The 17,341-nt window shown below is 46.0% G+C and overlaps 1 protein-coding gene across 4 annotated transcripts in view; it reads left to right on the top strand.

The window, feature by feature from the left end:
* ATP6V1A (ATPase H+ transporting V1 subunit A) overlaps window positions 1–17,341 on the top strand; it is a 31,686-nt gene continuing 14,345 nt past the window's right edge. The window contains exons 1-8 of one of the 4 annotated variants that reach the window (XM_082206078.1): window positions 1–160; window positions 8,380–8,478; window positions 9,962–10,090; window positions 11,139–11,353; window positions 11,522–11,659; window positions 12,529–12,680; window positions 13,306–13,468; window positions 13,776–13,884. In XM_082206078.1, coding sequence (XP_082062204.1) covers window positions 8,397–8,478; window positions 9,962–10,090; window positions 11,139–11,353; window positions 11,522–11,659; window positions 12,529–12,680; window positions 13,306–13,468; window positions 13,776–13,884 — 988 coding nt within the window. In that variant the 5' untranslated portion in view covers window positions 1–160; window positions 8,380–8,396. Of the gene's footprint in view, window positions 166–8,379; window positions 8,479–9,961; window positions 10,091–11,138; window positions 11,354–11,521; window positions 11,660–12,528; window positions 12,681–13,305; window positions 13,469–13,775; window positions 13,885–17,341 lie in introns of all 4 variants that reach the window. The other 3 variants (XM_082206080.1, XM_082206079.1, XM_082206081.1) reach the window with 3 other exon arrangements.

A 17,341-nucleotide genomic window follows, 5' to 3' on the forward strand; every position in this document is an offset into this window, starting at 1 on the left:
AAGGTCCTCCGAAGCCCGAGAGGCTCGACGGGAAGTGCTCTGGCGTCACTTCCGGAGGCGCCTGCAGGATTAGTCCGCCGGGGAAAGGGCGCGTCGGCAGTCGGGGGTCGGCCGCTTCCTGAGTCACCGCGCGCGGAGCTGCTCCAGTCATTCCCCCGAGGTGAGGTGAGGTGAGTTCCCGCCTCGCCGCCCTTCTCTCCCTCTGGCTCCCTCCCTTGAGACCGGCTTCCCAGGAGGTGTCACGGCTCCTTCCCGCCCCGTCAGCGCTTCTCCCCCCTCGCCCTTGCGCTGAAGGGCGCCTTTCTCTCCGGGGCCCCTCAAAGAGGGCCGAATATGGACCAGAGCACGCCAGGCCCTCCTGCCTTCCACTGCCTCCCTCATGCTGGTAGCTTCGAGAACACTGTCCCACCATCTCGTCCTCTGTCGTCCCCTTCTCCTTGTGCCCTCCATCTTTCCCAACATCAGGGTCTTTTCCAGGGAGTCTTCTCTTCTCATGAGGTGGCCAAAGTCTTGGAGCCTCAGCTTCAGGATCTGTCCTTCCAGTGAGCACTCAGGGCTGATTTCCTTCAGAATGGATAAGTTTGTTCTTCTTGCAGTCCATGGGACTCTCAAGAGTCTCCTCCAGCACCAGAATTCAAAAGCATCCATTCTTTGGTGATCAGCCTTCTTTGTGGTCCAGCTCTCACTTCCATACATCACTACTGGGAAAACCAGAGCTTGAACTATACGGACCTTTGTTGGTAAGGTGATGTCTCTGCTTTTGAAGATGCTGTCTAGGTTTGTCCTCTCCTCTAGGCCAGTTCAAAAAAATGGGGGGCTTATATGGCGGTGTTTTGGGTGCTTATTGCTGATGAGATGGCACCAAACAGCAGGGGAAGTCTCGTAATCAAACGGATACAAGCAAAAAACATCTTACAGCTGGTCACTAACCCATCATCATATTTATTTGTACCCCACCTTTCTCCCTGACGGGACTCAAGGCAGCTTACAGAGAAAAACAGGATGAAAGCTCATATTACTACAGAGGTGGGGCATTTCCCTCCTCTGAAATCCTTGCCTCAGTTATGTCTTTGCTGTTTTAGTTAGAAATCTGTGGTTGAGGAGCGTAGGGTGGTGGTGGTGTTGTTGTTCTTAGGGTGTTGTTGTTGTGTAAATAAGACTCACTTTCTGTATTCATTTGCTTGCGTAAAATTGCTCTTTCACATAACAATGCAGTTGACATTTCGATGTGTTGCATGAGGCCTGATAATGAATGCATGTGTGGTGGCCACTGACACTGTAGAAGGAGGGGTGCATTAATGAGAGCTGCAGCAAGCTACTACCCATGTGCAGCCATGAAAACAAAATACTGTAAAAGCGAAAGAGCAGAGGTAGATCCCCAATGCATCTGTGTCTCTGGGTGTGTATTGTAAAGGACTTGCACCCTAACCTTCAATAGGTTCCCAGGTGGTTTATAACAATTACAGGAAACACATTTTTTAAATTAAAAAAATGGTGGTGTTGCATTGTTTTAAAGTGGAGCAGAGAAATAATCGGCAGAGATAAAACTGATTAGGTTAAAAGCCTGGGGAAATAAAGGGTCTCAGACATGAAGGTGAGTCTCCCTGGGGAAAATATTCTACAGTTGGGGTGTCTCACACTAAAAAAGACCTTTCTCCAGTAGTCGCTCACCACCCCTCTGATGCTGGCGGCACCTGAAGCACTTCTGTTTAATATTTTAACATATAGGCAGATGCACTATTTTATGAAAGGAAGGAAGAAACTGCATAGGGTGCAGTGAACTGCTATGTTCTTTCCATCACTTAGGGGGCATGGATAGAGTAAGGGAGGGGAGGGGAGGGGAGGGGAGAACACTGATGCCCACTACTTTGTTACAGACAGCATATATAGAAACGCCTGCTTAAGGCAACATTATCGTGCAAATATATGTACAATTGCAAAGTGTTACAGTGGTGGTACCTTGGTTCTCGAACTTAATCTGAGTCAGTTCGGCTCCTGGAAGCATTTGAAAACCAAGGCGTGGCTTCTGATTTGCTGCAGGAGCTTCCTGCACTCAGTCGGAAGCCACGTCGGATGTTTGGTTTCCGAAAAACGTTCACAAACCGGAACACTTCCGGATTTGCGGCGTTTGGGAGCCGATTTGTTTGACAACTAAGCCATTCGGGAATCGAGGTACCACTGTATGTGCAAAAGTGCTCTGAAAAAATGAGCCCTGGCCACTTCAAATCCTATGTGTTTACATAACCATAGTTGTCCCCCTGAACTTTTAAACAGGCCCAGGTTTTGAGAAGTGGTATCTTATCAGCTCAGGTAGGAATGAAACCACCTTAGCTTAGAAAACCTTTAAGGATGTTTACAAGCTGCTGAGAGGTCCAGGAGACGTGAGTGGGATGCTTCTCCCTAAATAAGCTCAGCTTGTGGACTCTTCTTATTTGGCCACGTGACACGGAAAGCTGTCTGTGGACAAATGTCAGCTCCCTCGCCCTGAAAAGCAAGATGAGTGCGGCACCCCATAGTCGCCCTTGCCTGGAATTAACTTTAAAGGTAAAGGTAAAGGTACCCCTGCCCGAACGGGCCAGTCTTGACAGACTCTGGGGTTTGTGCGCCCATCTCACATCTATTGGCCGGGGGCCAGCGCTGTCCGGAGACACTTCCGGGTCACGTGGCCAGCGTGACAAAGCTGCATCTGGCGAGCCAGAGCCGCACACGGAACGCCGTTTACCTTCCCGCTGGTAAGCGGTACCTATTTATCTACTTGCACCCGGGAGTGCTTTCGAACTGCTAGGTTGGCAGGCGCTGGGACCGAGCAGCGGGAGCGCACCCCGCCGCGGGGATTCGAACCGCCGACCTTTCGATCGGCAAGCCCTATGGAATTAACTTTACAGGGGTCCTTTACATTTTACCTACTTGGAGGTTTTTAAGCAGAGGTTGGATGGCCATCTGTCCTGGATGCTTTAGCTGAGATCCCTGCATTGCAGGGGGTTGGACTAGATGACCCCTGGGTCCCTTCTAACTCTAAGATTGGATTACAGTATTTTAATATTTTTTTGGAAGCCGCCCAGAGTGGCTAAGGAAGCTCAGCCAGATGGGCGGGGTATAAATAATAAATTATTATTATTATTATTCTAATTCAGAATTCAAAAAGCTGGGGAGAAATTTGCCTGGAAGAAAGCTTTTTAATTTTTAATAATCTCTTTTTAAAACCATGCCAAGAAGCTGGCTTTTTCTTATGTTTCTGATTTGGGGCCCATTGTGAACAATGAGGAGTTGTCTGCTCCTAGGTAAAATCATTTTTGTCAAGGTATTGGGAATAGCCGCAGTCAAATGCTGGATAATATGACAGTTGCTCATAGTAATATTTTCCTTGGCATGACTGGTGGTTGAGTTGCTTTTGCTCAAGGTCTGGTGGTTAAGAAGGAGTTCACATTTCCAATTAGATTAATTTAGTGATCCATGGTATTTTTTATAGCTATGCCTCCCTTTGCAGCTTGGGGCTTGGCTTGCTTTCTTGAGTCATATTTCTTTGTAAGTTCCTCTTCCAGTTCAAAACTATAGTCTGCAATTACCTGTTAATCCAAAATAGAAGGATGATTGGAGGTGGGCTTGCAAGCCATCATTTGCACTGATTATATTTTTGTGTGGTGTCTGAATGAGCTTAAGCTGAGAGAACAGAAAATGAAAGATGAGAAGCTTCTCTAAACCCTGGTTTGCTTATTGTGCATTTGGAAATTGAAAATGGGGGCTCTTAAATTGATAGATGTAATCTTACTTTATCTGAACAGAGCTTTACTATATCTGAACAGAGCTTTACGTAATTAGAAAACATATTCTGCCTTTTTTTGGTACAATTTCTCTTTATGCAGGTGATCCAAAATTCATTTTAAAAAGATTACACAATAATATGCAGTACGTAATATGTTCATATATTCCCCCTCCCCCATTTAAACACCATTGGCTTCCTATGGTGTAATTAATTGTTCTTATATATGCAAATAGCTTGAGTTCTATTTCTTGTTGTCTTAATAAAGTTCAATAGAGAACAAATTGAGAAGTGGAGGAAGTAATGTCAGTATTTTCCATCAACTTAATGCTTAATTTGCCTTGGGAAAATTGATTCTCCTTTAGTTGCAAAGCAGTTTGTTGTATGGTAGAATGGAAGAACTCAAGCCAAGCAATAGACTTAAGAGAATAATTCATGTATGTTTCACTGTTAGTCACTCACTGTTAATCATTCTTTCTGATCTAACTACTGTGTCTGAGTTGGGGCGAAGTTTGAACCAAATTAGAAAGATTAGGTTTGATCTTTTCTGAAACAATTGTCTCTAGTGTCGTGTTGCAGGAGTTTTTAGAAATGGCCGAGAACGGTTTGGTCCTCTGTCAATGCATATAGCCCCAATTATTCAAACAGTCTAAGATACTGAATGCTGAAGGAGAAGTCTGTTGACTGAAAATTACAACTTTTTTCTATGTGGGAGTTTGAACTAGCTTTTTAATTATAAAGGAGAGGACAAAATTCATAATAGGCAATTGTATCACAATAGTTCACACCACCAAATTTGTACTTGAAGTCATTAAGGGAAGAATGTGGTTCAAAATGTGTATATGATGTCTTGGATTTCACTATTTTTTGGCAGTGCCTGGACTGGCTGTAGAAGAATCAACCCTAAAGGCTTGGAAGAATCAGGCTTGCAGATTGGGTCATTCAGTTGTCATGATGTTCCTTAGCTTTAGGCAGCGTTGATATTTTTGGATTAGGATTATTAGCAAAGTACGGTGGTACCTTGGTTCTCAAACGCCTTGGTACTCAAACAACTTGGAACCCAAACACCGCAAACCTGGAATAAGTGTTCCGGTTTGCGAACTTTTTTCGGAAGGTGAATGTGCTCCATTTTGAGGGCCACACCTCTGTTTTGAGTGTTTCACTGAGGTCTGTCTCCTTTTGCTATTTATTTTGCATTTCTGTTTTTGCAGCTCTTTTTTTGTGACTGTGTGATACCCACTTCAGCTACTGCTTGATTGATTGTGTGACTGCAGTACATCGTTTGTTGCTTTAATTTTATGGATCAGTGGTCTCATTAGATATTAAAATTCATGTTAAATGGCTGTTTGAGCGTTGTTGTTAATTGTCTGGGACGGATTAACCCGTTTTGCATTACTTTCTATGGGAAAGCGCCCCTTGGTTTTGGAACTCTTTGGATTAAGTTTGAGAACCAAGGTACCACTGTAGTAATGGGAGGGGGCAGCTTCTTTTGTTACATAGCAACCCCTCATGAGCAGTAAGGTTTTGTAATAAAATCTGGATGTCCCCATTGGTATAAGCTGAAAGCACATGAAGTCCACCTTGCTGCAACTAAGCAGGTCTGGACCAGTGCCTGGTTGTGTCACCACATTTGTTCATATATGATTGCAATAAAGTGTGGAATTAGTGTTTTACAGCTCAAAAACATATTCTGAGCGAATGTGTGGGCAATGTTTCTGCCATACCTGGACTTAAAGGGACATGGGTGGCGCTGTGATCTAAACCACTGAGTCTCTTGGGCTTGCCGATCGCAAGTTCAGCGGTTGGAATCCCTGCAACAGAGTGAGCTCACGTTGCTCTGTTCCAGCTCCTGCAACCTAGCAGGTCGAAAGCACGCCTGTGCAAGTAGATAAATAGGTACCACTCCAGCGGGAAGATAAACAGCGTTTCCATGCACTCTGGCTTCCGTCACGGTGTTTCGTTGCACCAGAATCAGTTTAGTCCTTCTGGTCACATGACCTGGAAAGCTGTCTGCGGACAAACGCCGGCTCCCTCACCCTGAAAGCAAGATGAGCGCCACAACCCTATAGTTGCCTTTGACTGGACTTAGACTGGACCCCTTTATCTAGGGGTCCTTTACCTGGACTACAATTTCATAGGGTCACCAGATCCCCATTCTTGCCCCACAAGGTAATTGCTGCAGTTAGACTGGACAGTGACTCATTAGTTCTGCAGAAGTGAAGAATGCAATAAAACAGAGGCATTTTATTTTCTGACTTGATCATTTTATAAATGGGCTCTTGAGATAGCAAAAACAGTGTGTCTCCTCTTCTTTGGGTCTTGCCAAAGCATGGAAACAGCTTGTGACTGAGAGTTGATTTTGCTTTCAGCCTTAGCACGACGGAGTGTGTTGAAATTCAAAAAGAGCACATTTTAAATTTAGTTGGGCCTTGAGCAACGTGACTTGCTATTGCAGCAGTCCTTTTGGGGAGGGATGGATGACTCATCTGGTCAGGTGACAATCTTTTCTTTGCTGTGTCTTCCTGAAATGCCTTTTTTCCTATCTCTTCAGAGCCAGGAAGGCAAATCGTTTGCTTTTTCCTGTGTTTGGATTCCTTCATAAGACTGGTGGATTATTTTGTTGTTGTTGTTGCTTCCCCTAAGGTATGGACCTTTTTGTATTTTTCCATGCATTGCTTTCTGGCTGATTGCTTCAGACGAGAATCTTGGTTGCGACACACATGTGATTTTAATTTCAAACTGATTCAGATTTTGTTGGGGGGGAAATCAGTCTTTTTTTAACAAAAAAACCTTAGGTCAAAACATATTGGACTCCCCAGTGTGAGCTGAACAAGGTAACTCTTGTTAGGCGTTGCACTGTAAAATGGTTATTTGGTTTGGCTAAAATTGATCTCAGGCAATCAACATGCCATGTTATGGGTGAAAATGTGTTTTAAGTTTATTGTAGCAGAATTCTTTAAAGAATGTAGTAGAAATGTGTGTACAGTATTCAACTCTGCAACTCCCATTTCCTGATCTCCAAAACAGTGTGTAACCTTTGTAAGTGGATAGCTTCATAAAATAGTGGGAATGTTAAAAACAGGTTTAAGGGAAAGAGGAACCCGCTGAAAGGGTCAAAACCCAAATATGTTACCATAATATACTCCCTTCTTGTTTATGGGCATAATGTTTTCTCACAGTGTGCTAATTATTCATAGTTTTTCTCCACACCCTCTGTTCTGGAGTAACTCCTGAATTATGCTTTGGAGGGGGGAAAGTTTGGATATAAATGTGATAAATAAGCTCTTCTGCTTACCTGATTAAGAAAGGGGTCCAGCCAGATGGAGATGTCATTTGCCAACCTGGCATCCAGAGATCCCCCATGTGGTGGCAACTGGACCCACGCCAGTAGCAAAACGCGCCTGGCGCCTGGCTAATTTCTAACACTTGTAGGTAGCCAGGGTTGTATAAGGCTATCTTGGTGATGCTTCAGATCAGCACAAAGGAAGGCCTGCAACAAATGTTTGAACCATAAGCACACTTATTTTGTAGCTGTGTCTGAATAGTGTTGAGAGCTTCCTCAACACCAAATACATTCCAGGGCTGCTGAGCTAGCAGTTGTGATTACATATTGTGTACCTGCAGATTTTCACAGATATCCTTCTTGAATGAATCTTTATTTTCGTCAGCCATCAGCCATAGCAATAAAACAGCAGTGCAATATACGGAGAACAGAAATAAAAAGTTGATTATATGAAACACACTTTAGGCTCCAGAATGAGCAGTCAAATAGTGGACCTTATTCTGATTGCTCCAGCTAAAAACCTTGCAACCTTTGCTGTCATCTGCTCCTTTTGATCTGCCAGGAGAAAGGATGCTGTGGCAGGGGCTAGGCGACCTGGAATGGACAATAAGAGAGGGGTGATAATCTCATTCTCATTTGTAAAGAGTCCAAGCCAGAAGAGCATTCCACAGAGATCAGCAGCTAAAATAGGGAACTGAAAAGAATATTTACTGAGTTCTTTAGCACTCTGATTATTTCATGGCAAGATTTCGTATACACCTCAAGATGCAGAATAACCTTGGTATACAGTCCTGCATAGTTGCTCAGCTACTTAACTGACAGTTGTGGGGGGAACACAAGATTCAGACTCAAAAAGTGAGAGAATGCATGTAATGTGGGGGGATTCCACTGTGCGCTAATTGTGAGTGGCCTTGCTGTGATTTGATGTAGGCTAACCGAACAAAGAGATGCGGGTGGCGCTGTGGGTTAAACCACAGAGCCTAGGACTTGCCGATCAGAAGGTTGGCGGTTTGAATCCCCGCGACGGGGTGAGTTCCCATTGCTCGATCCCAGCTCCTGCCAACCTAGCAGTTCGAAAGCACGTCAAAGTGCAAGTAGATAAATAGGTACCGCTCCAGCGGGAAGGTAAACGGCGTTTCCGTGCGCTGCTCTGGTTCGCCAGAAGCGGCTTAGTCATGCTGGCCACATGACCCAGAAGCTGTACACCGGCTCCCTCGGCCAGTAAAGCGAGATGAGCACCGCAACCCCAGAGTCAGCCATGACTGCACTTAATGGTCAGGGATCCCTTTACCTTTAACCAAACATGCAAACTAGACTTTTCTCCCCCTCTTCTCAGCTAGCTGGACAGTAAAGATGGATTTCTCCAAGCTTCCCAAAGTACGTGATGAAGACAGAGAGGATGCCTTTGGCTATGTCTTTGGAGTTTCAGGACCTGGTAAGTGCCCTTGGTATGTGTACTTTAAATGAGCAGCAGTGAAATGGTGCTTAGAAAGAACTATCCTCCATAGTCGTGTCCAGGAGAGGCGTGGTCTGAAAGCTCTGGACAGGATGATAGGAGTTATTTGGGAACCGGCATCCTTTCACCTGATAGAGTCCCTTAAATGCCCCCTTTCTCAAGGAAGAGCAAATCTGCATAGATTGATCCCACCCCTGCTTTTGAGAAAAATCAGAGCTTTTGTGGCATTAGGATCCACCAGCCATCTCCTTTCTTGCTGGCCTTACGGCTTTTCTTAACTGCAAATCTCAAGGTCATGGGTTCTAGCCCCGGGCTGGGTGAAAGATTCCAGCATTGCAGGGCTTGGACTAGACTTTGTGGTTTTTCCAGCTTTCCATCTTTGTTGTTCTGTGACCTCATGACAGTATTCTCCTCTGCACACACACAAAAATTGCTCTACAAAGTAGCATGCCAGGGAGAAGGCTAGGCTAGAACCCTGCTTCCTGGCACCCACCTTTCTTTAAGGAAGGAACATACATGCATCATTCTAATTGTAGACCCGCCTTTCCACAGTTCAACCCATGCCTTGCTCGAGGCGGCTTGCAAAACAGAAACTACTTGCAAAATTACAAACATAGCAAAATTAGTGCTAAAGCAAAGCATCAAAAAAGTACAGAACCAAATTGAACATTTCCATATAAATCATAAGATCTAAAATAAAGATGCAAAGATTAATATCAATAGCAGCAACACCTGCTATCCCCACAAAACTCCCTAAATGACACCTCAACCCACTCGTCTGCTCAGCAGCCCCAGATTTTGTAGCTTTAGTAAGTCGGCCCCCACCCTCCCAGGCCAGTTGGAAAAGGCTAGCAAGACAGGGAGCAGGACTTCCAGGACTCGCAGCCGAGAAGCCCAAACACGTGGTTCCCTTACCACTTCAGTAATAGGAGTCTATCATGCATTACAGCAATATTTTGGGCTCTACTTCCAGTTGCAAACAAAACACTGTATTTGCAGAAATTTAAAAATGCAAAGCTACTGAATTGTCCCTTCCTACCAACGGGAAGGGACGTGGGTGGTGCTGTGGGTTAAACCACAGATCCTAGGGCTTGCCAATCAGAAGGTCGGCGGTTCGAATCCCCGCGACGGGGTGAGCTCCTGTTGCTCGGTCCCTGCTCCTGCCAACCTAGCAGTTCGAAAGCACGTCAAAGTGCAAGTAGATAAATAGGTACCTCTCTGGCGGGAAGGTAAACGGCGTTTCTGTGCGCTGCTCTGGTTCGCCAGAAGCGGCTTAGTCATGCTGGCCACATGACCCAGAAGCTGTACGCCGGCTCCCTCGGCCAATAAAGCGAGATGAGCGCCACAACCCCAGAGTCGGTCACAACTGGACCTAATGGTCAGGGGTCCCTTTACCTTTTATCTTCCAACGGGAAATCACAGTTTTGAATCTGCATTCATCTCTTTCTTTTGTTTCCCCTAGTTGTCACTGCCTGCAACATGGCAGGTGCAGCTATGTATGAATTGGTACGAGTTGGCCACTGTGAGCTTGTCGGAGAAATTATCCGGCTGGAGGGGGACATGGCAACTATTCAGGTATATGAGGAAACCTGTATCCTTTCAGCTGGTGTGTGATTTCTGCCATTCAAGGGTATGTTGAGTAGAGTAAAAATGAAAACGGGATGATGACTTCAGTGGGAGCCAAGATCCTTGGTTTCAAGTAGTGGGTGCACTTGGTGTACCAGCCAAAGCTTCTGGGCCAAAGTTATTGCCTAGACAACAGAACACCATTCTTGGTCTGGCATGACTTCCAGTTTGATCCCTAAGAGCAAGTGGAACCCCATCCATAATGGGAATAATCCTATCTGCCTGGGGAACTGAGCAATTCATTTTGTATTTTTTTTAAAACAAAACCCTAGCTCTTTTTTATTATAATTAAAGTTTTCTTGGTTTACAATTGTATTTTGTATTTGAAATTGTAAAAAAATTAAAAATCACAAGTATAAACAAGTAAGCAAAACAAGGATGATGTGTAGAAGGTTAGAGAGACTCATGTCACAGTAGGTTTATCAGAATTATACAGTTTATTGTAGTCTGGCCTGCGACTCATTTCCTTTTTCCCAAGAGGAGGCAAAAATAGCGCCAACCTTTATTCTGCCCACCTTCAGAACCACATTGGCTTGCTAAACTCTCTGGGTTGGTTTATGTTAAGTCAAAGACCTCTGGAGTTGAAACAACATTCTTGCTATTCTCTGGAATGTCTGAAAATACAGCCGTACCTTGGATCTCAAATGGCTCCTGAACAAATCAGCCCCCAAACGATCGAAATCTGGAAGTGAGTGTTCCGGTTTTTGAACGATTTTTGGAAGCCGAACATCCGTCGTAGCTCCTGCAGCCAATTGGAAGCTGCGCCTTGGTTTTTGAACAGTTCTGGACTCTCAGAACGCATTCTGTTTGAGAACCAAGGTACGACTGTACTTGTTGCCTCACCAAAATGTTTTTCTCCCTCCCAGAATGGGAGCCGTTGGCTGAAACCTGAAGTTCCGTTGCAAGATTTTTTTGTGGCCCACCATGAAGGGTAATTGGTTAGTGAACCAGTTAATACATTTCTAGTTAGCTTGACACCACCTTTAGGATGCCTTCCTTAACCAATTGTTTAGCTGGTGTTTCTGTAGGAGACCCCGTACTTCGTACTGGCAAGCCCCTCTCGGTGGAGCTTGGCCCCGGAATCATGGGAGCCATTTTTGACGGTATTCAGAGGCCTCTGTCAGACATCAGCACTCAAACCCAGAGCATTTACATCCCCAGAGGAGTAAATGTGACAGCTCTGAGCAGAGATCTCAAATGGGACTTCTCGCCTGTCAAAAACCTGCGGGTAAGTTACGGAGAACATGTTTGCTGTTGATTGTATTTTGGCAGCGCTGTTGACCAACCTGAATTGACCCGCTTTGCAGTTGGGTATCCATAATGTTTTTAATGCATCTTGTACTGTGGACATATAATACCTCTGTATATTAATATTAGCAGTCTCTTTGACTTTCAGGTTGGCAGTCATATCACAGGCGGTGATATTTATGGCCTAGTGACTGAAAACTCTCTTATCAAACACAAGATCATGCTGCCCCCGCGAAACAGGGGGACGGTGACCTACATTGCTCCACCTGGGAATTACGACGCGTCTGTAAGTTTTTCTGCAAATAATAAGTTTTTCTCCGCTGCCTAATGTTTTGTCCTTGCATGATGCCAGGTTTTGTGTGAACTGTATCAGACATGGTAGTACGCTGGAGGAAACACTTCCCATTTCATAAATTTTTGCGCTTGCTCAGACGATGAAGTCTCTGCAGGTCTGTGTTTTAAGTAGGGGGAAACAGTGGAGCTAGAGAAAAACTCTGCTCTCATTCTCCCTTTTCCAGCACCTGCGTTCTTGCCTTGACTGGGCTGGATTTCACAGCAGCCAGGACGTGTGTGTGTGTGTGTGTGTGTGTGTGTGTGTGAGAAAAATGGGCCTGATTAGGGAAGAAGGTGGTGAAGGTACGATAGACTCAATTTCACTGATACGCTTAGTGTGCAAGAAAAACTCCAGTGCTCTGTTATGAGGCCATGCACTCTGTTATTCCCTCTGTATAGACAACTGTGGCCCTTCCAGCAGATCTCCATATTCTACAAGCACTGCCTCAGCACTTGTGCAGAATATGCAATCTCTTGGGCAGGGAAGAGACAGGTTACCCGGCTTGGTAAAATTCCCTCTGTCTCTCCACCACCAGGGAGTCCTACTGACTCCCACAAATTCCTAGCAGATAAGGGTTGCTTGAGGGATGCCAAAATTGCTGTCATGGAGGCAGCTTGCAGAAGTGGCTTGACGCAGGACCTGCCACCACCAGCAAACCTCTTTGCTTCCTGTCTACTGACTATAAATGACGCCAGGACCCCACTTTTTAATATCAATGTGACTTTGCTGAAGTCAGCAGCATGCCATCGTCCTAGCTGACTTTTTACCAGCACAGCTTCCAGTATTTCTTGTTTGTTCTTGGTTTCACCGCCCTCTTGCAGGATGTTATGTTGGAGCTGGAGTTTGAGGGAGTGAAGGAAAAATTCACTATGGTCCAGGTCTGGCCTGTACGGCAAGTCCGCCCTGTCACAGAAAAGTTGCCCGCCAATCACCCTCTCTTAACTGGTCAGAGAGTCCTTGATGCCCTCTTTCCGTAAGTAGCAACCATGATTGCAAAGTCTGTTTTTTGCTGCTGCTTTTAGTAGAAGAAAAGTTCTCCAGTTATGCATAGTAGAACTGTCGCTGGCAGCATAACTGGAATAACGGCATGTGCAATGCTTAGAGCACTAAAACCACGATAACGATTTTAATATTAAAAAGCGAAAGATCTTTCTATTAATGCTGAACCACGTCTTCGGTTGTGTTTTCCATTTAAAACATTGCATATAGAGAGAAAAGGGTTTGGCAAGAACGAGCAAACATATACAGCCCATGCAAACTGCCAGTTTACATAGAAGCAAGAGCAAAGGTTTCTGTTTTTGCTATAACAGACCCATATTTCTTTGAAACATTTTTATTTCACTCTTTAGCTGAAAGAGCTCCAAAGTGGCTTTCAACGTTCATTAAGAGTGCTCTCAGGGTACAGCTACTCTTCTGACATTTTAAATACTGCTGGAGTGGGGCAGGATACCTTAAATGGTCAGATTCAACATGTCCTCTTTAAATCTTGGGGCTTGTGCCAGTTTTAAAATATATGTTGCACTTCCCTTCTATCTGTTTGTCCCTTGTGTCTTTCCCTCTAAGTTAAAATACTAATCCAGTCTATATTCTTCCTCTAGGTGTGTTCAAGGAGGCACGACGGCTATTCCTGGGGCTTTTGGCTGCGGAAAGACTGTGATTTCTCAGTCTCTATCCAAATATTCCAACAGCGATGTTATCATATACGTAGGCTGCGGGGAACGAGGAAATGAAATGTCTGAAGTCCTCAGAGACTTCCCAGAGGTCAGTATTGGGTATGGAAATGCTGTTCAAGCAAAATGTAGACGGTGGTCTTTGTGCCTCAATGCAGTTCTAATCTAAGCAAAGTATGTGGATTTGGGGAGGGGATTAATGTCAAGACAATTTAGCTTGACTTAAATTGAGTAAACAAAGCTATAAGGGGTAATCTTAATATTCCATTTTAGTTTTCTCCATAATTTGGACCAATTAATTTGCAACCCTGTTATTTCTCCCAATTTTGTCCAATGTGCCTCTTATTACCTGCATATTTTCCAGTGGGTTTTCAGTCCTGTTTCTCTTGCCTCTGCAGCTGACAATGGAGGTTGATGGTAAGGTCGAAAGCATTATGAAGAGAACTGCTCTGGTAGCAAACACCTCCAACATGCCTGTGGCTGCCAGGGAAGCTTCCATCTACACTGGTAAGAGCTGAGAATACAAAAGGCTATTTGGGGCTCGGGCTTCTTTCCTGGTTTTTCAGCCAAAGGCAGTGCAGACAGTCCTTAAGTTTATCATTACGGATTTTACTCTGTGCTTAAGACTTGCTATTTGCTGTAGAAGAGATTGGTGCCTGTAGTAAATTACCTCCCACTGGTTCTCCTTTGTGGTTTCTGCAGTCCCTCGGCCTGGGCAGAGCCTCAGTTGGGAAGGTTTTGGAGCTAGACCAGAGTTTTGGCAGGTACCCTGTCTCCCTCCCACCCCAGTGCCAAGGCTTCTGTTCCAAATACTGGCGCTCTAGGCCCCTTCATTAGGATCAGAGATCCCCATTGTGCAGTTTAAGGGATGAGGACTGACATGGATATTTATTTTACATGCACCTTGTCTCTACCTCAGTACCTACCTCAGTTCCTCGCCCTCCCCTCACCATTCCAGAAGGCATGTGCCTACAGTTACAGCCTCTGAGCCTCTGTTGACTCCCCTAGGAAGGTGACCCTAACAAAGTCATATGGCAACAGCACGTCCAGTTCTGACGCATCTGTGGCGGTTGCTGTTTTTCAACTAGACGTGATTCACTGGCTTGTCCTTCTCTTCATTGTCATTCAGTGAAGCTAAATACAATGCTACCTTGGTTCTTGGACTTAATCTGTTCCGGGAGGCCGTCCAACTCCCAAAACGGTTTGAAAACCAAGGCGCGACTTCTGATTGGCTGCAGGAGCTTCCTGCATTCAATCGGAAGCCACGTCGGATGTTCGGCTTCTGAAAAACGTTCGCAAACCAAAACACTGCAGTGTTTGGGAGCGATTTGTTCGGGAGCCAAGCTGTTCGACACCTTTAACCACCTTTAAGTGGTACCTTTAAACCAAGGTACCTCTGTATTGAAGGATTAATGACAGGCAAAAAGAAGAACTTCACACAGTGAAGTGGGACGCAATTTTTTCGTCGCTTTTGGATATGAGGTACCAGGTGTACAACAGTGGTGCCAGAATTGGTTCGGACTCTCTTTGGGCTGGCTTCCTCTATCCATGGTTGGAACTGTTCCTATAGCTCTATCCCTCTGAATCGGTTGGTTGCCAGTATTTCTGTGGACTGAGCACACCGCAGCCCGGTAACCCCATGGTGCTGCAAGACAGGCCCGGTTTGTTGTGTAGCTCAGACTCCTATTTTGCATCTCAGCTCCACCACTTTGGGAAGCCATGCTTTCTCGGAAATACCTTAAGGGACTGTTTTTAGTAGTAGTAGTTGTTGTTCTTAACCTGTAAGCTATAAACATCAGTACCCCAAAAACATTGTAATAATCAAAAGCAATGCAAAACAACTAATCCAGAATGTGGCAACTAGACTGATGACTGGGAGCGGCTGCCAAGATCACATAACACCAGTCTTGAAAGACCTACATTGGCTCCCAGTACATTTCTATCAGGGGATGATTAGCTGCTTGTGCTTAAAATAGTGCCCCTTCAGAGTTTGTGCGACCCCACAAACCTCTGTGTGTGACAGAGCTCCTCAGACATGTCTGCTCTAGTCACTTGTAGAGTCCGACAGTGGCTGCCTGCGGAAGCGCTTCCAGCAAAGAAGTTCCTTAACGGAAACGCGTCTCCTGGACTCACGACGTGACAGCTTCCGGCGAAGCATAGGTCTCCCTGCAGTTGCTTCTGACACCTCCCCGCTATTTTCGCTCGAAGTGTCTCTCACCCCTTTCTCTCCCCTGCTGCTTCCTGCCTGGGCTGCTGCGTCTCTCTCAGCATTACTGAGATCCTCCTCCAGAGACCCCGCGCTCCCCCTGCTGGTCCCTGCTTTGGCTGTTGACTCTCTCCCAGTCTCTGGGAGCCCTACCACTTCCCTTTCCTCCGATGTCAGTTCCCTGACATCCACCTCCCCTCCAGGGCCCCCCTCTCCCCCGCCCCTACTCTCTCCTCTGGGCGGTGAGGAGCTGAAACCCCTAAAAGAATCCTCTTCATCTTCCGACGTCTCGAACATTTCCCTCCATCGGTCTTCGTTCCGACTCGCTGAATCCTCCTCCACCTCGGAATCAGCGAACCCCTCCAACTCTTCTTCTTCGTCGGTGGTGGCGAAGTATTCCCTCCGGAACCTCGCCACTGGCTGGGGTTTCCGAGGGAATCTCTGATGAAAAGTTTCAATCAAAACCTCGTCATCTACATCCTCTGCCCTGACCCAGGTGTTTTCCGACTCCGGCTCCCCTTCCCACATTACCAAATACTCTACTTGCTCTCCCCTCCACCTGGAATCGAGAATCTCCGCTACATGGTAGCTGTGTTCTTTTTCCTCCATAGCTGGTCCCCTATTGACCCTCCCCTCTCTGTCCCCTATATACGGTGACAGCAATGATCTGTGGAACACTGGGTGCAACTTCATGTGGTTCGGTAACCGGAGTCTGAAAGCCACTGGGTTGACCTGTTGCGTGACTTCAAATGGGCCCAGCCTTTTGGGTCTTAACTTCTTACAACCTCCTTTAAATGGTAACCCTTGGGTGGACAACCACACCTGGTCCCCCACCCTAATGCTTTCTCCTTCCCTTCTGGTTTTGTCTGCCTGCCTCTTATATTCCTCCTTCGCCCTGTTTAAATTAAGTTGGAGCTGGCGATGGATCGCTTCCATTTCTTCAACGAACTGTTCTGCGGCTGGAACGCTCCAGTTCTCCCCCTCCCCCCCTGGGAAGGCTCGGGGATGACACCCGTGATTGGCCAAAAAAGGGCTCATTCCCGTGGACACGTTCTCCGCATTGTTATAGGCAAATTCTGCCAACGCCAGCTTCTCCACCCAATCATTCTCTCTGTCATTCACATAACACCTCAAATATTGCTGGAGGACACCATTAGCTCTTTCCGCCTGCCCGTTGGTTTCTGGATGGCGGGCAGTGGAAAAATTCACCTCTACATGCAATAAGCTCATGAGCTTCCTCCAGAACCTGGAAGTAAATTGTTTCCCTCGGTCCGAAACCACCCTCAAGGGGGCACCATGCAATCTAAACACATTTTCCACAAACAATTTAGCGGTTTCTTCTGCTGTGACCGCATGTGAGCAGGCTATAAAGTGGGCCATCTTGGTTAACAGGTCTACCACAACCATAATGGCTGTCTTCCCTTTGGACCTGGGCAGATCAGTCATAAAATCTATTGCCACTGCCTCCCATGGTCTTTCCGGCGTGGGTAGTGGTTCCAATAAACCTGCCGGTGCCCGCCTCTCCCCCTTGGCTCGTTGACATCGGTCACACCCTCTCACATACTCCCTCACATCTTCCCTGACCTTGGGCCACCAGAATTCCCTGGTAACCAGCCACATGGTTTTGTGTTGCCCAAAATGCCCTGCTGTGGGGCTATCGTGCAGTTGCTTGAGTACCTTTCCCCTCAATTCTCCTTCAGGTACGTATAACGCTCCCTTGTAGTACAACGCCCCGTTTCTCTCCTCAAAACCCCCGGG

This window comes from Podarcis vaucheri (genome assembly GCF_965113315.1).
Source record: "Podarcis vaucheri genome assembly, chromosome: 17".
Taxonomy (NCBI): domain Eukaryota; kingdom Metazoa; phylum Chordata; class Lepidosauria; order Squamata; family Lacertidae; genus Podarcis; species Podarcis vaucheri.